The following is an 18,268-nucleotide window of genomic DNA, read 5'->3' on the forward strand; positions in this document are numbered from 1 at the left end:
CCAGCAGTGATGTAAAACTTTTTGTGTCAATAGGAAAAAAACCTGCCACGTTCCAAAGAAACAATTTCATCAGATTTCATTTCCCACACAGAGTGGATTCTTCTGCAGACATCTGATTTGCCATCCACTGAAGTGCACAGTGTCTGAACAGCCTCAAGTGACAGGTTAAAAACACTTCATTTGTACAGTCCTCCCTGAAGACAAGCCTGGCCTCTGACATTCTGTTCCTTTCTAAGTGATTAAACACTAGTATGAGGTTTTGAAATTTATTTCTAATGCACCAGGACTACAGAAGTTACACAAAGAACATGATAAAGAGGCAATACAATCAAAGCAAGCAGACACTCGAGCTCTGAAAAAGACACTTGACTAACTCTTTATTTCAAGAGTCCAAATCATCTTTGCACACACAGGACTTCCACCAAGTTCAACAGGAGCCACAGCAGGTGCAGCAATGATACCTGACTGGCATGAACACTGCTGGACAGAAAGTTTTGCAGTTTCATATAAATATTTACATCTGCCAGTGTGTACTGAATGCTCATGGACACTGAATGCAGAGTTTCTACTGGTGGGTATGCATGTCCTTCATTCAACCTCACAGTGCAGCATCAAGCCCTTACAGTGTTTATAAAGAAGGCTTTCAGCAAAAGGAAGAATACATTTTCTATACATATGCATCAGCTCATTTTCAGAGATTTATGCTAAGAAGGCCTCCCTCACATTCAGATCTAGGTCTAAAATGCATTGACAAGGGAGCTGCACTTACATGGGAAGGAGACAAGCTGTTGGGAGCAACGCCCTGTACACGTACACACGGACAAACGCACACAGAAACGCTTCACATGGAAATGAAGACAATCTGCTTCAGAAATCCTACACCCAACCTGGGGGCAGGTTTGCAGAGGCTGGGGATGTGTGTGATGGAAGACCCAGTTCTGCCAGGCTCGCTGAGGACCCACAGGGTTTCTCAGTGGATGAGCACAGCAGCAAAGAGATCAATCCCTGAAAAGGGGCCCGTGTGGGCGGTGACCGCACTCCTGTTTTCCAGCTGTATCTCAGGTTCCCTCTTGCCTGCCAGGTTTAAGTGGAAGGCTCCAGAGAACAGGAGACAGGGATGAAGGTCATCAGTTTAGGTGGAGTCTCAGAAGCAATTAGACACGACTGTCAGCACAACTCTGGAAGGGGAGACAGACGATTTGGAACACACGCTCGCCTTCCCGCGACACACCGTGAGTGCAAGACTCAGGACATAAATTACATCATCTCAACACCTGTCAGTGTCCTGCCACCAAGTTATTCAGCTGCTGAGGATGGAGTTGTAGGATAAAGCAATACATCATGACTAGTTACAAATGAGGAAAGAAAAACCTCTTCCCCCTCTTCCTCAGGAAACACAAAATAAAACCCATCATCTTTAATCCCAGACAACTCACAAATCTCAAATTTTCCCCCATAGGCAAAAAGATCACTGCATGACTGGGTTTTATTTCTTTTTCTTTTTTCCCCCACCTTTTCATCTTACATTTGCTAACCCAAAATCCAAAGTCAGAAAAAATATATATATTTAGTCAGAAGTACGTCAGTTACATTTTATTAACCTACTCCAAGGGAAAAGCTCCAGGGATTCACCATACAAGTATAAAGCCCCTTTCAAACACCTAGGGGTTACTATATTAACTTCATCCCAGCAGTCAATCAATGCAGTAAAAAAATTAAAATACTGAAAATGGATGCTTTTCCCCTCTTCCATGTGTCCAGTGATTGCTCCATTACAGCGTGATGAGGTCCACCAGGTTGCCTTTAGGAGGGGTCATGTTGTCTGGGAAGAAGTTGACTAACGTGTCAAACAGCTGAGTTCTCTGGGCATACGTGTGGTCAACGTCTGAAAATCCTGGGGGAGGAAGGAAAGGGGAAAGTAAGTCACTCCTCCCAATCCCAAACACTCAGTTTAGCTGTGGAATTGTCCATTTGGGATAAATGTTAACAGATCCCTCTGCCTCCACTAATAAGGCTGCCAGCTCTCCGTCCTACTACTGTGAGCACATCTAGAGAGATTATGTCACCCCAAGCCAGCACTGCCATCAAGATGCCATAAAAAGTAATACACAAATGTCTGTCAAGCTCACTGACAACCCTGAAGAAATAGGGGAAGCAGGAGTTCTCAGGGGACTGCTCTGATGTCCCAGAAAACAAAATCCATGCAGCTATTTTTATTTGGTGCCTCATTTCTTCTGTCCTCAGGCTTTCTTCATTATCTTCACTGCCATAACCAGAACTGCTCCTTGGATTGCTTGGAGTTTTCCTTGAGATAAGCTGTGCTGACAGCAGGAGTCCCAGCTCAGAGTTGGCATTTACTCACTGGACTTACACCTGGCTGCATCTTGGCACACAGGACCTTTTGCAAACCATTTCTGGAGTGCTGCCTCCCAACATGGCTTGGGAGGGTTTGGTTTGCATTGTTTATCCAAATCCTACACTAAAACCATCAGCAAGAACAATAGGGCAGGCACACAATGATCTCCTCCACTTTGGATTACTTCCATTGCTGCTATCTCAAAGGAATGCTTTTTAATTCAGTGAACTCACTCCTCAGTTAATCAAAGTCAACCAAGTTAATCAAATCAAGGAGGGCTGGGGTTTTTATTTTCAAAGCACCTCTTGATGTACATATGCTCCTATCTGTAAATCCAAAATCTGGATAAAGTACTGTACTAAGTCAAGAACTAATTCATCTTTCAAAATGCTTAAAACTAGGGAAAAGTTTTGAGGGTGGTGAAGCACTGGCACAGGTTGCCCAGAGAAGCTGTGGATGTCCCATACCTGAAGTGTTCAAGGCCAGGTTGGATGGGGCTCGGAGCAACCTGGGATAGTGGAAGGCATCCCAGCCCACGGCAAAGGGGGTTGGAATGAGATGATTTTTGAAGGTCCCTTCCAGCCCAAACCATTCCATGAGTCTATGAAAAATTAACTTTTTTGAAACTTGGGTTTTCTTTCTTTAAAAGAAGTTGATCCTATCAGTCAATTTGATGTCTTCCAAACCACAGAAACACAGCAGAGCTTCCTCATCCAGCAGGGCAGAACTGCAGTGGACTTCAACCTTCCCTCAGTTTCTCAGATTGGGAATTATACCTCCATCAAAAACTGAAGTCATCCATTCTCTTAGCGAGAGTTCAGTGACTTGAGGACACCCCAGCAGTACAGGGATGCAATTTCTGCCTGTACCTTTCCTACAGCTTGCCCAGGATGAGTCTCTGACATCTCTCAAAGAGTTAACTGGACAGAGCAGTGAAACAAATCATGGCTTTGGCTCAGCTCTCCTGTTTCCAGCCCTTCACGCCACTGTTTTCTCCACTCTTGACACTCTGCCCAAAGAACTCGTTCTGCAGAGAACAGAGCGAACCAAACTACTCCAGGAATTGCAGTTATCACAGCAAACAGAGCCGTAGCCATGCTGCGAGATTCCAAAGTGACATGACAGGAGGTGCTTTATTCTGACCAAAGCTTCTGTTTACTTGGGTAACAGTGAAGGATCAGATGTAATAAGAGACAAAATGATCCCGGGAGGCATTGGTTTAAAACCACTGATGTTGACAGATGTTTTAAATATGGGCTTGAGGTATTGGACACTGGTCATTATAAATAACCTCTCAAATGTCTGGGTAGCGGCACTTTGCATATTGAAAAGAGCCTGCAATGTTCATAGGAACTATAACATTTGATATAAAAACCAGTAGAAACTAAGAGTAATTATCAAAGGGAACATCATGTAATTCCTCTGACACACAATACTCACCGAGAGTCGTGAAATCCGAGCCAGACTTAAATAATGCTGAGGCAAGAAGCTGAAACTGCAGAAGAAGAGGTAAAGGGACAAAGAAAGAAAAAAGTGTTATTAACCACAAAGGCAAAAACCCCAAGGGATTCATAGAGGTACAAGTAGCTTTAGAGTTGCTGTGTTTTCTCCACACAATCCTCCTAACTCCTGTGCCATACACATGAATAAGAGCAGCAGGCACTTTCACATGAGCACTACAATTTGTCACCTTGGCACAAGTTAGATGGTTTTTCCTAGAATTAGAGCAGTGTTGATGCAATGAAAGGTATTTGACTGAGAGCTCTAAAATTCTCATTTTTTTACATATAATTTTTTGCCTCTTTGGCAGAAGGTAGAGTCCTTCCACATAACATTCCCAGGGATTAACATGGTACAGGCTCAGCAGCCAGGGATTAGATGGCACAAAAACAGGGTAACTGCTGGAGTGAGCATGAACTTCTTGAACACAGAGAAAGTTCTGCCCCACAGAGAGAAGCTGTGGATGCCCTAACCCTGGCAGTGTTTAAGGCCAGATGGGACTGAGCAATCTGATCTAATGGGTGGCATCCCTGTCCATGGCAGGGAGTTTGGAAGTTTGGAACTCAACGATCCTTAACGCTCCATCCAACCCAAACCATTCTAAGATTCTAATAACAACCCTTCTGAAGTGCCAGAGATCTCACATCACAAATTTAAGGCAATATCTTCTTAACTAAAAATAAAAATTCTTTGTTTGGGAACATCAAGACCATGAATAAAAACATTTTACTTAACACATTCATGGTTTTATTCTCCCTTCATGTCTCACTGATAGATGATGACCAGTGTCTTCCTCTGCCCCTGAGTGCTGTTTCCAGGAACTCAAGGAACAGAAAAGCTTAGTGCTTTGTCATGCTCCTGCAGAGAAAGAGTTTATTCCTTAAAGCCTTGGAATCTTGTGTTTCCTGCCTGTGTGTCTTTTCAGCACACAGCCTGAAGGAAAAGAAGGGAGGAAAAAAACCAGAAGAGAAGCAAATATGTTCAGGGAAGAAGTGGAAAGAACAGCCAGGCATTACATATCCATCAGTTTAATTTCAATTTCAATAAAAAATGGGAACACAGACAGTTTGTAGGCATGTAGGAGTGGAGAAGGTGATGAGTAGCAGCCAACGTGAATTTGGCAACAACAAGTTGTAGCACATCAATCTGATTTCTCCTATGAGGCAGAAGGCCCTAGAGATGGGACTTGGCAATAGACCTTGTCCATTCTGACTTTCATAGGAATTCTAACACTTTAATATGATATTTAAGGCACATTGTCAAGGCATTACTTAGATTAGGCCAACAGGGAAAGGCAAACAGGTCAAATAATTTTTCAGTAGGTGGCCATCAATGGTTTGACATCAAAATGGAGCCTTGAATCAGGAGTGATTCATCTGTGCCCCAAGGTCAGCATCACCCTGGGTTTTCAGTGATAACCTGCTTGGCAGAACAGGGCAGGATCACCAGACCTTACACCACACTCTGACTGACTGCCAGCATGGAACAGATAGCCTTCCAACTGTTTTTCCACTTAATCCAAATTATAATGATGGATTGAGGTCCATTTCACCAGGGCCAAGTGCAAATCAACATAAACAGGAAAAATCAGCAATACAGAACAGGCGCAGGGGCTCTGTGAAAATGCACTTAGGCACTACAACTGATCAGTATCACTTTATTATAAAACTGAGAAATGCATGAAAAGGAGCAGAATCTTTAAATAAAATACTCTTGCTGTTATCAAGGTTTTAAAGTCTCTTCTACAATAAGGAGTCCATTTTGGGATGCCCTGTATCAGCTAGCAACATGTGAGGAAAGCACTAGAAAAAAAATTAAGTGTTCTGAAAAGCAAGTTCTACAAAGAAAGCTCAAAGGAGTGAGGGCTGCAGAGAATGATGGCCAAATGCAAAACCGCCAGAAATCACAGATGCAAAAAGTAAAAAAAAATAGAAAAAGTGCTACAGAAAGTAGATCTACAATCAAGTGCAAGAAGCTACAAAAACACTTCAGTAAGATCAGTTTCAATGTGACATCAAGGGGAAAATCAGGCTAAAATAAGGACTGTAGTGTCTGGGGTAAGTCTGCATCCTTTGGGGAGGGTATGGTGAGAGACACACAGGATTGAGAAACTGGAGATGAGAGGGAAGGGGCTGTAAAGTGCCCTCCTGAGAGCAAGGCCTGGTCACACTAAATCACTGCAATGCCACATGTGGATTCCACCGTGAGCCTCATTTGTGAGAGCAGCTTGGCTTCCCAGCAGCACCGTACTTAAACAGCTGCCCAGCAGAAATAGCTCCAAAAGTTCCGATAAACCCGTGGCTAAATCCGTGCAGCTTCTGAGAGCAAATGCCTGGCTCTGGCCATCCCTCCCTCCCACAGGATGGCTCAGGGGCCCGCTGCCAGCTGCCTGGTGGCACACCCAGCTGGGATAAAGCGGGTGCCACGCGCTCCCAGGGGTTCCCATGCTCCTGCAGCAACGCCCTGCTGGGAGCACAGAGCCACACTGGGGCTCAGGTGCCTGACCAAGAGGCCAGATGAGCAGGGTTCAGCCAAGAACTCGCTGAACTGAGACCAAAACCCTGCTAAAAATGGTCTCTGCCAAGTTTCCAGCCTCATCTGCACCAGGCATGATGGATTTTCATGGCTATGAGTTTCTTTGCAGCTTTGTGGGGAAGGAGGATCTTGTTCCCTTCTCCAGTGATGGTGCCACACTTGAGTTAACCTTGAGGGCTGTTGTTTGTTTGGTTTGAAATTTAATTTGTGTATCAGCTCACACTTGAAAAGCACTTTCTGATAGAAAAGTCAAGCGTGTGAGTTAAGAACATCAGTTAAGGACAGTGCTGAACCTAAGCTGGTTCACTCTGCATTTGTATTACAATCCCAAACCCTACAATGTTCTCCCATAGGATCCCTATGCTTTTCCCAAAGTGTAGGACAGTTACTGCTCACTCAATACCAGGTCTCCTACATACCATTCCCAGCAGATATCCAATGTACTATTTTCTTCACAAAGTACAAGCTCTGCTCTAAAGAAGGAATTAATTTCTTCATTGACTTTCTTATCATATTAATTGTTATTCTAACAGATGGCACTTCAAACTCTGATTAATTTTGGGTCTATTTGAAACTAACAGTATCTGATTTTTCAAAATATGTAGTGTTATGCAACAGCTTCTGAATTTGCAGAAAAGCATGGCCCTCAAGCAAATCACACCTCAGATCTCTCCCATCAGGCACCAGAATGAAACATCCAATTAATGACCATCTAGGAAAAACAATTTGCTTAATATCACACAGCAACTCTGTTATGGAGACAAGAGCAGAATTCAATTATCCAGCAGAAGCATCCAACTGCTTTAATCACACCACCACCCATTTTCTTCTGACAATCCCTCTGGCTCACTGGCTTCATCCATTCCAAATTAAGCCTCCACTCCAAAGACAGCAGTTCCCTTTGTTACACAATTAATTTCTCTCTTAGAAATCCAACCAACCTCCTGAACAGAGGCAGGGGTTCCTTGGAGACAAACAGATCTGGTTAACTAACAGAAGGTCATCTACTAGGTCTATTTTTATATATTTGCTGCACACCTCTGCCTTTGCACAAACAAAACGATTAAGGGGGAATGAGTAACTCTCGTTTGGGATACGTTGCCAGTTGTGTGAATCAGACACAATTCCTCCTCCTCCTCTGTAATGCCTGTGTGTGAGTGCTCAGATCACAGCATAAACCAGTTCCTCAGCTTTGACCAGTTCTCTGGGGCTGGTGACTCCCAGGACAGGCTCAAAGAGGCAAAGGGAAGCTCAATCCCTTTGAGGATGAAGCTGTTGCTGAAATTGGGAAGGCTGAACGCTGTTTTTGTAAATGCTCCATGGCTCCAAAGCCTCTGCTCCTGCAGCACTCAGGCTCTGAGGCTTTACAAAAAATCACAGCAGGACACAAAGAGGAGAAACAGGCTTTTCTTAGCTCCTTCCTAGAACTATTTTTCCCATTTGGGCTTCAGTTTTCCCAGAAATACCAGTCTAATGCAGATTCAAACAATACTTTTAGGCCCTGCTGGCTTTATCTGTCAAATTTATTAAAGACAAGGTCTTAAGCATGGAAAGTATGAAGCAGCCTTGAACAGGGGCCTCCAGCCTCAGTCTACAAGCAAGTCAGGCCTCAGATTGGCCTCCAGGTCCTTGCTCTTTCTCCTACCACGCTCCAAGAAAAACATACTGCGAGTTTTCCTTGTGCTTTGTATCTGTTTTACAACAATCATGGGATTGAGCTTCATCAGTTGTTGAATCTCCATGTACAAAATCATCCTGCTCTCTCATACTTGGAAAGCACTGGGCATTTTTTGTGTCATCTTGATTTCTACTGCAGCCCGTTTAACAGCAGCAAAGTTCTGGATATGATTACTGCAGTGTTCAAGGAGCATCTTTAGCTTTTATACATGAACTACTGATGTTTCTGTGATTTAACAGCACCTGTTTTTCTCTAAGTACAAAATCTGGAATTCAATTTGATATTTATTTTGACCATCCTCTTATCTTTTAAAAGCCTGCTGTTGTAATCTTCCACCAAATTCACATCTGTGTGTGACAGAGAAGTACAGCCATGCCAGTAGAAAATTTTACACCAGCAAATGACCCTTTTAATCTGTTAAATCATGGGCAAAATTCCCCATTTTCTAGAAATTTACCCTCTTTTTCCTATAGTGTCCTATAGTGTCAGGGCTATTAACTTATAGCCACTAAAAAGATCCACTGATTTGGGAACACTGAACTGACTGAGGAGGTTTAAGTGATGCCAAGCAGAATCAGAGTTAATGACTGGATCTGCATTTGTGGGCAGAGAAGTTGCTGGCACACAGCCTGTGGCTACTAAACCAAGCACCCATGCAATACCTGTTACGTGCAGGCATCTACTTCATTTCAGAGTAATAAAAAAGGAGGAAAAAAATAGTCCTCTTAGCATCCCTAAAATTCACAGCAACAGAATGAAAATCTTGGGGTATGTTCCTACTATCAATCATTCATGCTACTTTAAACAAAATCGGTTACTGAGGCCAAAGTAAGTTTCAAGAACAGTCTGTTTGTTTTCCTTGGCATGCAACTGCAAACAGCTGAACAGACTTGCCTAACTAAGTCAGAAGGAATTACTTCTATTACAAAGCAAGCAAGCCTCACCACAAGGGGAAATTCTGCTTGTAATGGTATATAACACCACCCAGATCTCCATCCATAAAACATGAAGCCATACAGGCCAGTCTCCAGAATTACTGCATGAAGTTGAGGATGAAACTATTCAGCCTGGTCCTTCCCAAATTTAACAGCTGCCCTGGAAAGAGGGAAAACAGGCAGGAATTGATTCCCTAAAGTTCTAAGATGACTTACAGCATTCAATGGCTGCAGCCAGTCACATCTATCACCTTTGCTATTAATTGAGATACAAATCAAATAAAGGCAGGGTATGGAGGTGTCTGGGCTGAGAGACACAATCAAAGTGGTGCTTGAAATTCGATATGGAATCCAAAATGCCTGCGTCAGTCAGTCCTTTGGAAAGCACAGGAGCTATTTGAAGATGTAATGCCAGAGCAAAAAGCCAACTCGATGTGATAACCGGAAGGTAAATTGACGTCAACTGGAAATGCACCCAGTCAGTACCAGCCCAGCAGCTGGCTCTGTGCCACAGCCCTGGCAGATCTGTCCCAGCGGAAAAAAAAGCTTTGGATGTTAAAGCTTTATGACCAGCACAATGAATAATAATTAAAAAAAAAATCCAAACAAAATAGCAAAACCCAAACAACAAAGCATCCCAGAAATTGTTAGATGATTTTTGGAGATGGCTGGAATGGATGGAAGCTTTAATTCTGCTGAATGGTGTGTGCTGAATCGACAGCCCAGCACGACAGACAGAAGCTATTGGATTTTGTTTGGATCAGACATTAGGCCTGCAGAGAAAGAATCCACAATATATTCACTCAGCTGGACTGAGCTATGCAAGCTCATTCACTGGATCATTAATGTTCAGAACACCAGTGTGCTCTCTGAAATGGGGTAATTCTTTTTTTCATTTTATTCTACTTCTACTAGTATGCTACAGCTTCTACATTCCCCAGAATCTCAGAGGAACCACGCAGGCATGTAAATTCTTCATTCCTACAAGGTTGACAAGTTGAACACTGAGCTGGGAAAAGGAAAAGGAGGATATTAAAGGGTTTCCTGTGCCAGATGTGCCCAACATGCAGCTTCTGCAGCAGCTCCCTCGGTCTGTGGGCGACAGGAGGCAGCAGGAACTAGGAGAAGAGCTTGCTCATCACACCACAGATCTTTGCTGTTCTAGGAATAATAAAAAGGCCCAGCCAGCCATGAGATGCAAGATCTCCTTAGGAATAACTGGCAGAGGAGAAACAGGCTACCAGCACACAGGTGTGACATGGAGAAAAAAGGAGATCAGAGAACACAGGACACATAGGAGGGGGAGGGAAAAAGAGAGCATCAGGTTGGGGGCTGGTACTCTATGGGCTAGTACAGGCTCAAACAGGAAGAAGAAACCTTGAATTCTGGGTTCAGTTTTAGGGCCCTCACAAGAAGAAAGTCACTGAGGGGATGGAGTATGTCCAGGGAGGGGAATGGAGCTGGGGAAGGGTTTGAGGCACCAGGAGAGGCTGAGGGAGCTGGAAAGGGGCTCAGCCTGGAGAAAAGGAGGCTCAGGGGGCACCTTGTGGCTCTGCACAACTCCTGACAGGAGGGGGCAGCCAGGACAGGGTCACTCACAAGTAATAAAACACAGGAGAAGAGGAAATGGCCTCAAATTAAGACTGGGTATCAGGAAAAAATTCTCCAGAATTTTTCCAGCTCTGGCACAGGCTGCCTGGGGAAGTATAATCCCCATCTCTGGAGGTATTTAAAAGCCATATAGATGTGGCACCTGGGGACATGGTTTAGTGTTGGCCTTGGCAGTGCTGAGGCAATGGTTGCACTTGATGGCCTTAAAGGTCTTTTCCAACCTCAAAGACTCTGAAGTTTTACCACACTGGGAAGATGACACATATTGAGGAAAAAAAAAATCTCCTTTCCTACTTTAAGAAATGCAGGATCATCTGCTGTCTTTCCTATGCTAGAAATGACTAGAAAGGATGTGAAACTACTTGATATGGAACAATTTGAACAAGAAACCATTTACAGAGAACAGAGAGTCACGGCACTTAAATATTTTGTTGAATCACATGTTTATAAACGCTGATTAGAATTTATGACAAATGTGATCACATCCAAGATCCTGATAAGAGTAAACTTTTTTCCTAATTCTAACCCTACAGTTCCATCCTGTGCACATGCAAGAATATTCTTATATTCTCCCTCAAGACTTTTCAGTGTCTGTATAATCTTTTCTTTAGCTAAAGTAGCAAGTTAAAACCACCAGATTAAGAGATTTTAATCCAGGGACTCAGCATGGAATAGAACTGCCCCTCCTCCTATCATGATTTTATAAATGGAGCTGTTGAATCCCTTCCCAAGTCATTAAGGAAAGAAGACAGAAAGAACCCCAGACTGTTTCTTATCTACCCATCAGGGGCTGAATGCTGGCTGCCCCAAACTCCATGTGGAAATTACCCATCTCAGTTGGCTGCCCAAACTCCATGTGGAAATTAATGCCAGAGTCAAATCAACCACCTTATCTGACATTTCTCACTCTTTCTTTAATCCATTTTGTAAAGTGACACGCACTGCAGTACTGGAATCAAAACAGGAAATGGGAACAAATTCCTGGAATAAATAAAGAACATGCCTATTGGATAATATTCAAAAGGCAAAGGACATAAGATTTTAAGGGCAGCAGAGCAGTGTATAGGTATAAACTACTTCAAGAAATATTGATCATCTTTGGAAAAGCTTTCCCTCCCCAGAGATGCTGAATATTGAGAAGCCTGAGCATGAGTAAGTTTCTATTCCCTTTCTACTGCACAACCAACTACAGACTGGTGACATTTCAGAGAGTTTACATTTCAATTAAAGATCCCAAAATATACACCAGCACACTGGAATTAAAACAAGGCTTAGCCTTCACTCTTAGGAGTACAAAAGCTATTTTATCTGGACCTGCAGTTGTTACATGACTGTAGCCAAAACAGTCTGACTTAAGTGCAGAGGAATACATGATACAGCAAAGTGTCTGGCACCTGCTGAGCTTTTACAAATTGAATAAAACCCAGGTTTAAGAAGCCCAAAACTTTCAATGAGAATGCATTCTAAATTTCTTTAGGACAAGGTTGATTGATCCTCACCTCCTTTGTCTCCTCAGGGTCCGAGTGATCCACGGTTACATATAAATCATTCTGCAGGTACTTCAGTGCACTAAGAGGATCAGTCTGAGCTTTCTCCTCAAACCTGCAGAGAAGAGACAGAAAACTTGAGCACAGCCATATCCTTCAGGACTAAGTCCTACTGGTTCAACATAGAGCAAAACCCATCTAACAAACACAGTATTTCCAAAGAAAACCACATTAGTGAGCCTCACATTTGATGGAATTTCAAGCCAGACTGAAACATGGAAGAGGGATTTTTGGGGTGCAAAGGAGTTGAAAGGGCAAAGTATTACATTCTTACTAAAAATATTCAAAAGCATATGCACAGAAACTTCTCAATATATAAATATAGTATCTTGAGTACAGCTTGTCTTCCACAAATGAAGTAAGGTGTGAGTAGCATCTCACAGAGCAGACACAGGCAAGCCTTGAGCACTTCAGTCCCTGGGATATTAACATCCCACCTTTGGAAAGAGCACAGCTCCATAAAAACCCTCTGCACCACCACCATTATTTCCTCATTGTCTTTTAATGAACAGGAACTGCAACTTCTGTGAATTCCCTCAAGAAGTGAACAGAGCCCTCAGGATATGATTCTGGGCTCAGCATACTCAGTGAGCAGAGCTGCCTCCCTGCAGCATTGAGCTGTTGCATAAGCCTGGAAAGGATGAGGTTTAAAATCACCTTTTTCCTCCTCTCACCTACCCCTGAGTGCAGCATCACACTGTTTGTCATCTTATCATATTGTTATTTTTTTATTTGGGTCATCTGCCTAGCTATTTATACCACAGTGGACATGTGTAGCCTGCATTTTGAAACTGCCTAAAGATGTCAGTGACTGAGCAGCACAGGGAACACGAAGACCTTGTCTGTCACTTGATGCATCTGACAGTTTGGTCACTACACATAGTTTCAGACACTGCCAGAGATTTTCTCAAATGACATCACCATGGTCCAGAGAGCTGAAGTGCTTTAAATGAGTGGAACCACTGCCACCTTGCTCCTTCCCACCTGCCCACCTGGCTGACTGGTACTGAACAAGTTCACAGGAAAAACAGGACCCAGGCTGATGCTGTGGGTTTGCTGTGGATGCAGGGCCAGTACCTGTTCTGCTACCCAGAGTTTGGGGCAGGCCAGGTAAAGGGCAGCCAGTGACCCTACAGCAATTCAGCTCCTGCCAGGCACCCATCCCCCATCCCTGGTTGCTGAAGTTTGGCTCCCTCACACAGACCCTAAAAATGGGAGCATGGTGTATAAACCCCAAACTTCTGCCAGGCAACACACAGCAACATTTCCTTCAAGTGCAATTTAAGCAAGTAAAACAAATAATTCAGAGCTGTCTCTGCACAGCTGCATTTCCATACCATCACATCTGGGTTTAATAAGCCTCCCAGATAACTGGGCAAGGCTTTTATTCATTCTTGTAGGCATTCACATCTACTGTGTGGCTAATCTAAGTGTCTCACCCAGCCACAGTAGCTGTGAGTTGAGTACAGCAATTTGCTTGCTGCCTCAGAAATAAAATACCATCAGGTATTTTAACCTGACCTTCTAACTCTTGCCAGAGCCTGATAACAAAGTATTCTCCCCCAGAATGCAGGGAGAGCTATTTCCTGCTTTCAAATGATTTGCTGAGTCCTGAAAGGCTCTCTCACTGCTGCAATTTCTTGACTAAGGCAACACCATAAGCTTGATTTTGAAAAGTTGTTGCCCTTAATAGCAAATATAAGGCAGCTCTGAAGCATCTAGAGTGCAAGAAGCACTGCAGTGTAGCTGAATTCTGCCTAAGTGAGCTCTTTCAGGAGTTTCTGAATGAGAAACTCTGATGACCTCACCACGGTTGAGTCTCAGATGTGCAAAGGCATCCAGCCCCCAGACTTCATTAGCATCCTTGCAGGCTGTTACTATCTCCAAGCACAGTGTTTCCAAAACATACTCTATTTCCTTGGGAGGTGACAGCACCAAAACACATGTTGATGAGCAGTGCAGTGAAAAGGGAATCTAAAAATTCCCCATGACTCCCCACACAATAACCAGATTTTTCTACTTTTAGAATAGCATGGGTAAAATGAATCAAGTTAATTTTGTAGTTTAGCCCTGGCCCACTGCTTTTTATTAAAATAATTTTAAAAAATAATCAAGAAATGTGCAGAAGGTTTAGAAGGGACCTTGAAGATTATCTAGTTTCATATAACCAACAAAATGACATTTCACAAGATGGTTTCTGAGAGATTTGAGTCTCAGCAACTTGAATAAAAAAGAGACACCTGGAAAAGGAAATTGCAAACCACCTTTGTTTCTATACCTGTGCTTTCTGATGAGGTATTTGCAGTGTCTTAGCAGGTATTCCTTTGAAGGTCGACAGAGCTTCAGAGACCAGAAATCATCTAATCTCATCTTTGGAGAGCAGGATTTACCAGGATTCCCTCCAAATAAGTAATGAACCTAAGGAAATGAGAGGCAGATCAAAAAATTGATTGTTTGTGCAAATCTACTGAACAAAGACAATTTACTATGTCAGCAGCTTTGCAGAGGTTTATTCTGGTGGGATAAACTCTGCCTTTTAGACAAGTTGCTCCATCTTACTATCAGCCTCACTTTGTCCCCTTGGAGATGAAGAAAGTTCTCCTGAACAATAAACATTTTAAGATAATAAAAGAGTTGTACTATTAGAACATCCCTTTAGCAGACACCTGAGATATTTATAAATGAACATCCAAAATTCATGCAAACTCTTTCTTTAGAAAAAGCCTATGAGAATGATAAATCCTTAAGCACTGAGAAAGTGAGCTGGAAGTCCTGAAGACATCCAAAGTAAAGTGAGAGCAAGTCCAGTCCAGCACAATGTAGACTCAGAGAAAGGCAAACTTCCAGAAGAGTGGAAGTGTCACAAAAGAACTGTTTATTTCTTTGCTACATTTTTCTTCCCCTCGTGTGGTAATTTCAGACTCTGAACTGTTGATATTAAACATGCTACAAAGGACCTTCAAACACTGAAGTTTAACAAGTCCAACAGCCTACCTTTCCCCATGGCTTTAAAAATAATCACTCAAAACAATGTATTCTGCATCCCACTGCTGAAGGCTCTCCTTATTTATATCAGAGGAGTTTAGAAAGGTCATTGGAACAGAGGTTTCTAAAAATAAGACTCTTCAAAACAAGCACATCAAACAGCTCCTCAGATAAAGCTGGGCAACTGTGATGATTTAGCAACCTTCAGAGTAACTCAGAAAATACTACTCTCTCATGGTGCCTTACACTTAGAAGTAAAAGCAGAACAGTATTTACTTATTTACTGTATCATTAAAGTGAACACAACAAGCAATGCAATTTCCCCATACAGAATCTGCACCCATTCTTCCTTAAAATCCCTCAAGTTTTGGGCTACCTGGGTTTCCCAAATTTGATTAACATCCCACAGAATGCAAGACTAAAATATGTTTTTCTTTAACTCAGACTGTTTCAGACTAGGGAGAATTTTTAGAAAAAACCATGAAAGGATCAGTAAACGTGTCACAGTATTAGTTAATAAACTCTTTTTTCTAAGGTAGAGGCCTGCTTTGCTTATTTCCTGGTCACATCTCACAGCGAACACCAGGGAAGTATATTTTCATGGGGCACTGGCATTGTGCCAGTGTCAAACCATGACACACAGTAATTTAAATTCATGAGTTTATGAACCTAATCTGTGGGTTTGTGCTTTACCGGTAAATATGTACAAAGCTTTAAGTTTACTGAGCTGTCATATACACTAAACCAAATTTAAGTCTATTTAAGTATGAATGTGTCCATTGGAGGCTGACAGTGCTAAAGAATGACAATTCCTTCTGACATGCAGGGCAAAGTCAGGCACCTCTGGTTCAGAGGATTCTTAAGTGTGATTAGTTCACTCAAACACATCTTTTCCTAGAAATTCTGGTAACTATCTGTTCTCATTTATTCACCAGCAGGTGAGATTAAATCCCTGAGGATAATGAATGAAGCTTCATGTGTTCTGAAGTGTGAGAACAGATCTCATGTTTACTTCATATTGACATTAAAAGTAGTTTAGCACCTTATTTCAAAATATGGGAAGTGAGTTATCCACCGTATTAATACAAACATTCAAATAGGATATTTATTGTACCATCTTTAAGGAAATAGCTACATCTTCAGAGCAAAAAGACTGAAAAAAAAATCACTTTTTACCTTGTGCAACTCATCATACACCAGCTGATGGGCAAACCTTGGGCAGGGCTCCTCTTCCTGAAGGCTTTTACCTGGATTCTCTTTTGCTGCTTGGTCATTCTTATAGACACAAGACCTGAAATTCAAAGCAGTAAAGAATTATTAGTTGTACCTACAGGAAGTAGAAAAGTTGCTGAAAGGCTGGAAGGTAGAAATTATGTAAAACACCAAAGACTTTCTTACTTCTCTTAATATTGTCCTCTATTATCCCATCCCATTCTTAGCTCTACAAAGAACCCAGCCAGCAATCAGAGGTCATCTTGGCTGAAAACAGCCCTCAAGCTAAACAGGAAAAAAATCTAGAAAATTATTTGTCATGAGCTTTGAGGATCACTTCAGATGTTACATTATTTGCCTACAGAACTGTCAGCATGAAGAATTTTTTTATTATGAAAAAAAAACATCTTGGACCCAGCAGAGCTTTAGACTACACATTATAGTAGAGGTAGTATTTCAGTCTGTGATTTCTCAGCAGACTTAAGTTATAACTGAGAATTCACTTTTAAAAAACAGCACTCACACCTTTGAAGTGATTGACTCCACTTTAAAAGAGACTTTGAACACAAAATCTCTGCCAGTTCCTCTGGAAAGGAACAGTAGCAACAAGCTACTAAGGACAAAACCAGGAGGTATTTTCTCAGAATATCCCTTTTGGCACAGAGACTTCTCCAGCACCATTCACTTGCACCAGTTTCCTCAGTTTCTAAGAACTAGAGCCATGTACACTGCTATTAACAACTCACTCTGGACTGAATTTGCTGCACTGGACCTGAATCCTGGCCTTGAACTCTTCCTGCAGGAAAAGCCTTTTTGAACTGCTCACTTCCCCTCATCCCCTCCACCTGGCTTCAATAAAGATGATTTCCCTCCCTCATTTGGATTATTGCCATTATTACCTCTAAAGACAATGGGAAAAAGAGGTGCCTAAAGGGAACTCAGCTGTCTTTCAGAACTTTCAACAATTCCATGGTTAATAGAGGTTACAGAGTTGCCTGATGGAGACAGGATTGCTTTCTAAATAAAGTCAGTATGGAAGTCAGAACTTGGGACTCACCAGCTGTTCCTCACAATGTCATAAATCCAGAAGGAATTCCTCACGTTCTCTTCCCGCTTCTCCTTGTCTTTACTGAGCCCTGACAAGACGTGGATTTCATTCAGTTCAGGATCAATGGTGGCCCTTTGAGTGAAACCTGTCATTGGAACTGAGAAAAGAAAATAAAAGTTACACTCTGGAAACAATGGAGGATGCAGGAGGGATCCAAACATCAGGCAAATGAGTTTCACTCCTCTTGCAATTCAGCAGATCACCACGCAGAGGCCAACTTCTTCCCTGTTAAAGCCAAATCCAATGAAAATTCTTTTTTTCTCTTCCTATCTCTGACTCTTGGAAGAAAAAAAAAAAACTTTCTGAGAGCTGCTGTTTCCTAGGAAAAGATATGGACAGAGCCATTTGGGAGATGACCAGCTCAGAAATGAGGATTAGCTGCCTAATATAGAGCTGAATGACCAGATGACCCTTACAAATATGAATGGAGTGATTTTGTTATTATCTCATCTGTAAAAGGAAGCATTGATTCCACAAAGCTTAATTGCAAAAGCTGGGAAACTCCAAAAAATTCAAGATGACCTCTCAATTCTGTAGCTCACAACCCTGCAGGACAAAGACATCAAAGAAGTTTTTTGTATTTTCTGAAGAGTTGTGGCATAATTACCAAACTATTCTCCTGTCCCACCTTCAGATTTAGAAATATGGTGAAATCCTACGGATTCCAATCGTTTTCACCATAATTCCCCGAAAAAAAAAGGTCAGCAAATTTGTTTGGCAGTCCTTTTTGTTTGTTGTGTAATTCCCCGTTTCCTGTTTCCCTAGGCAACCATCCTTCCAAAATGTATTTGTGAAGAGCAC

At 42.2% G+C, this 18,268-nt stretch overlaps 1 protein-coding gene across 3 annotated transcripts in view; it reads right to left on the minus strand.

Moving 5' to 3' along the window:
- Positions 1 to 353: 353 nt before the first annotated feature.
- Positions 354 to 18,268, minus strand: part of MKLN1 (muskelin 1) — an 81,714-nt gene continuing 63,799 nt past the window's right edge. For all 3 annotated transcript variants that reach the window (XM_014310392.2, XM_031063697.1, XM_031063696.1), the window contains exons 12-17: positions 17,417 to 17,564; positions 16,324 to 16,438; positions 14,441 to 14,580; positions 12,115 to 12,217; positions 3,797 to 3,851; positions 354 to 1,894 (exon numbers count right to left, since the gene is read on the minus strand). In XM_014310392.2, coding sequence (XP_014165867.1) covers positions 1,773 to 1,894; positions 3,797 to 3,851; positions 12,115 to 12,217; positions 14,441 to 14,580; positions 16,324 to 16,438; positions 17,417 to 17,564 — 683 coding nt within the window. In that variant the 3' untranslated portion in view covers positions 354 to 1,772. The remainder of the gene's footprint in view (positions 1,895 to 3,796; positions 3,852 to 12,114; positions 12,218 to 14,440; positions 14,581 to 16,323; positions 16,439 to 17,416; positions 17,565 to 18,268) is intronic.

This window comes from Geospiza fortis, unplaced genomic scaffold, assembly GCF_000277835.1.
Source record: "Geospiza fortis unplaced genomic scaffold, GeoFor_1.0 scaffold129, whole genome shotgun sequence".
Taxonomy (NCBI): Eukaryota; Metazoa; Chordata; class Aves; order Passeriformes; family Thraupidae; genus Geospiza; species Geospiza fortis.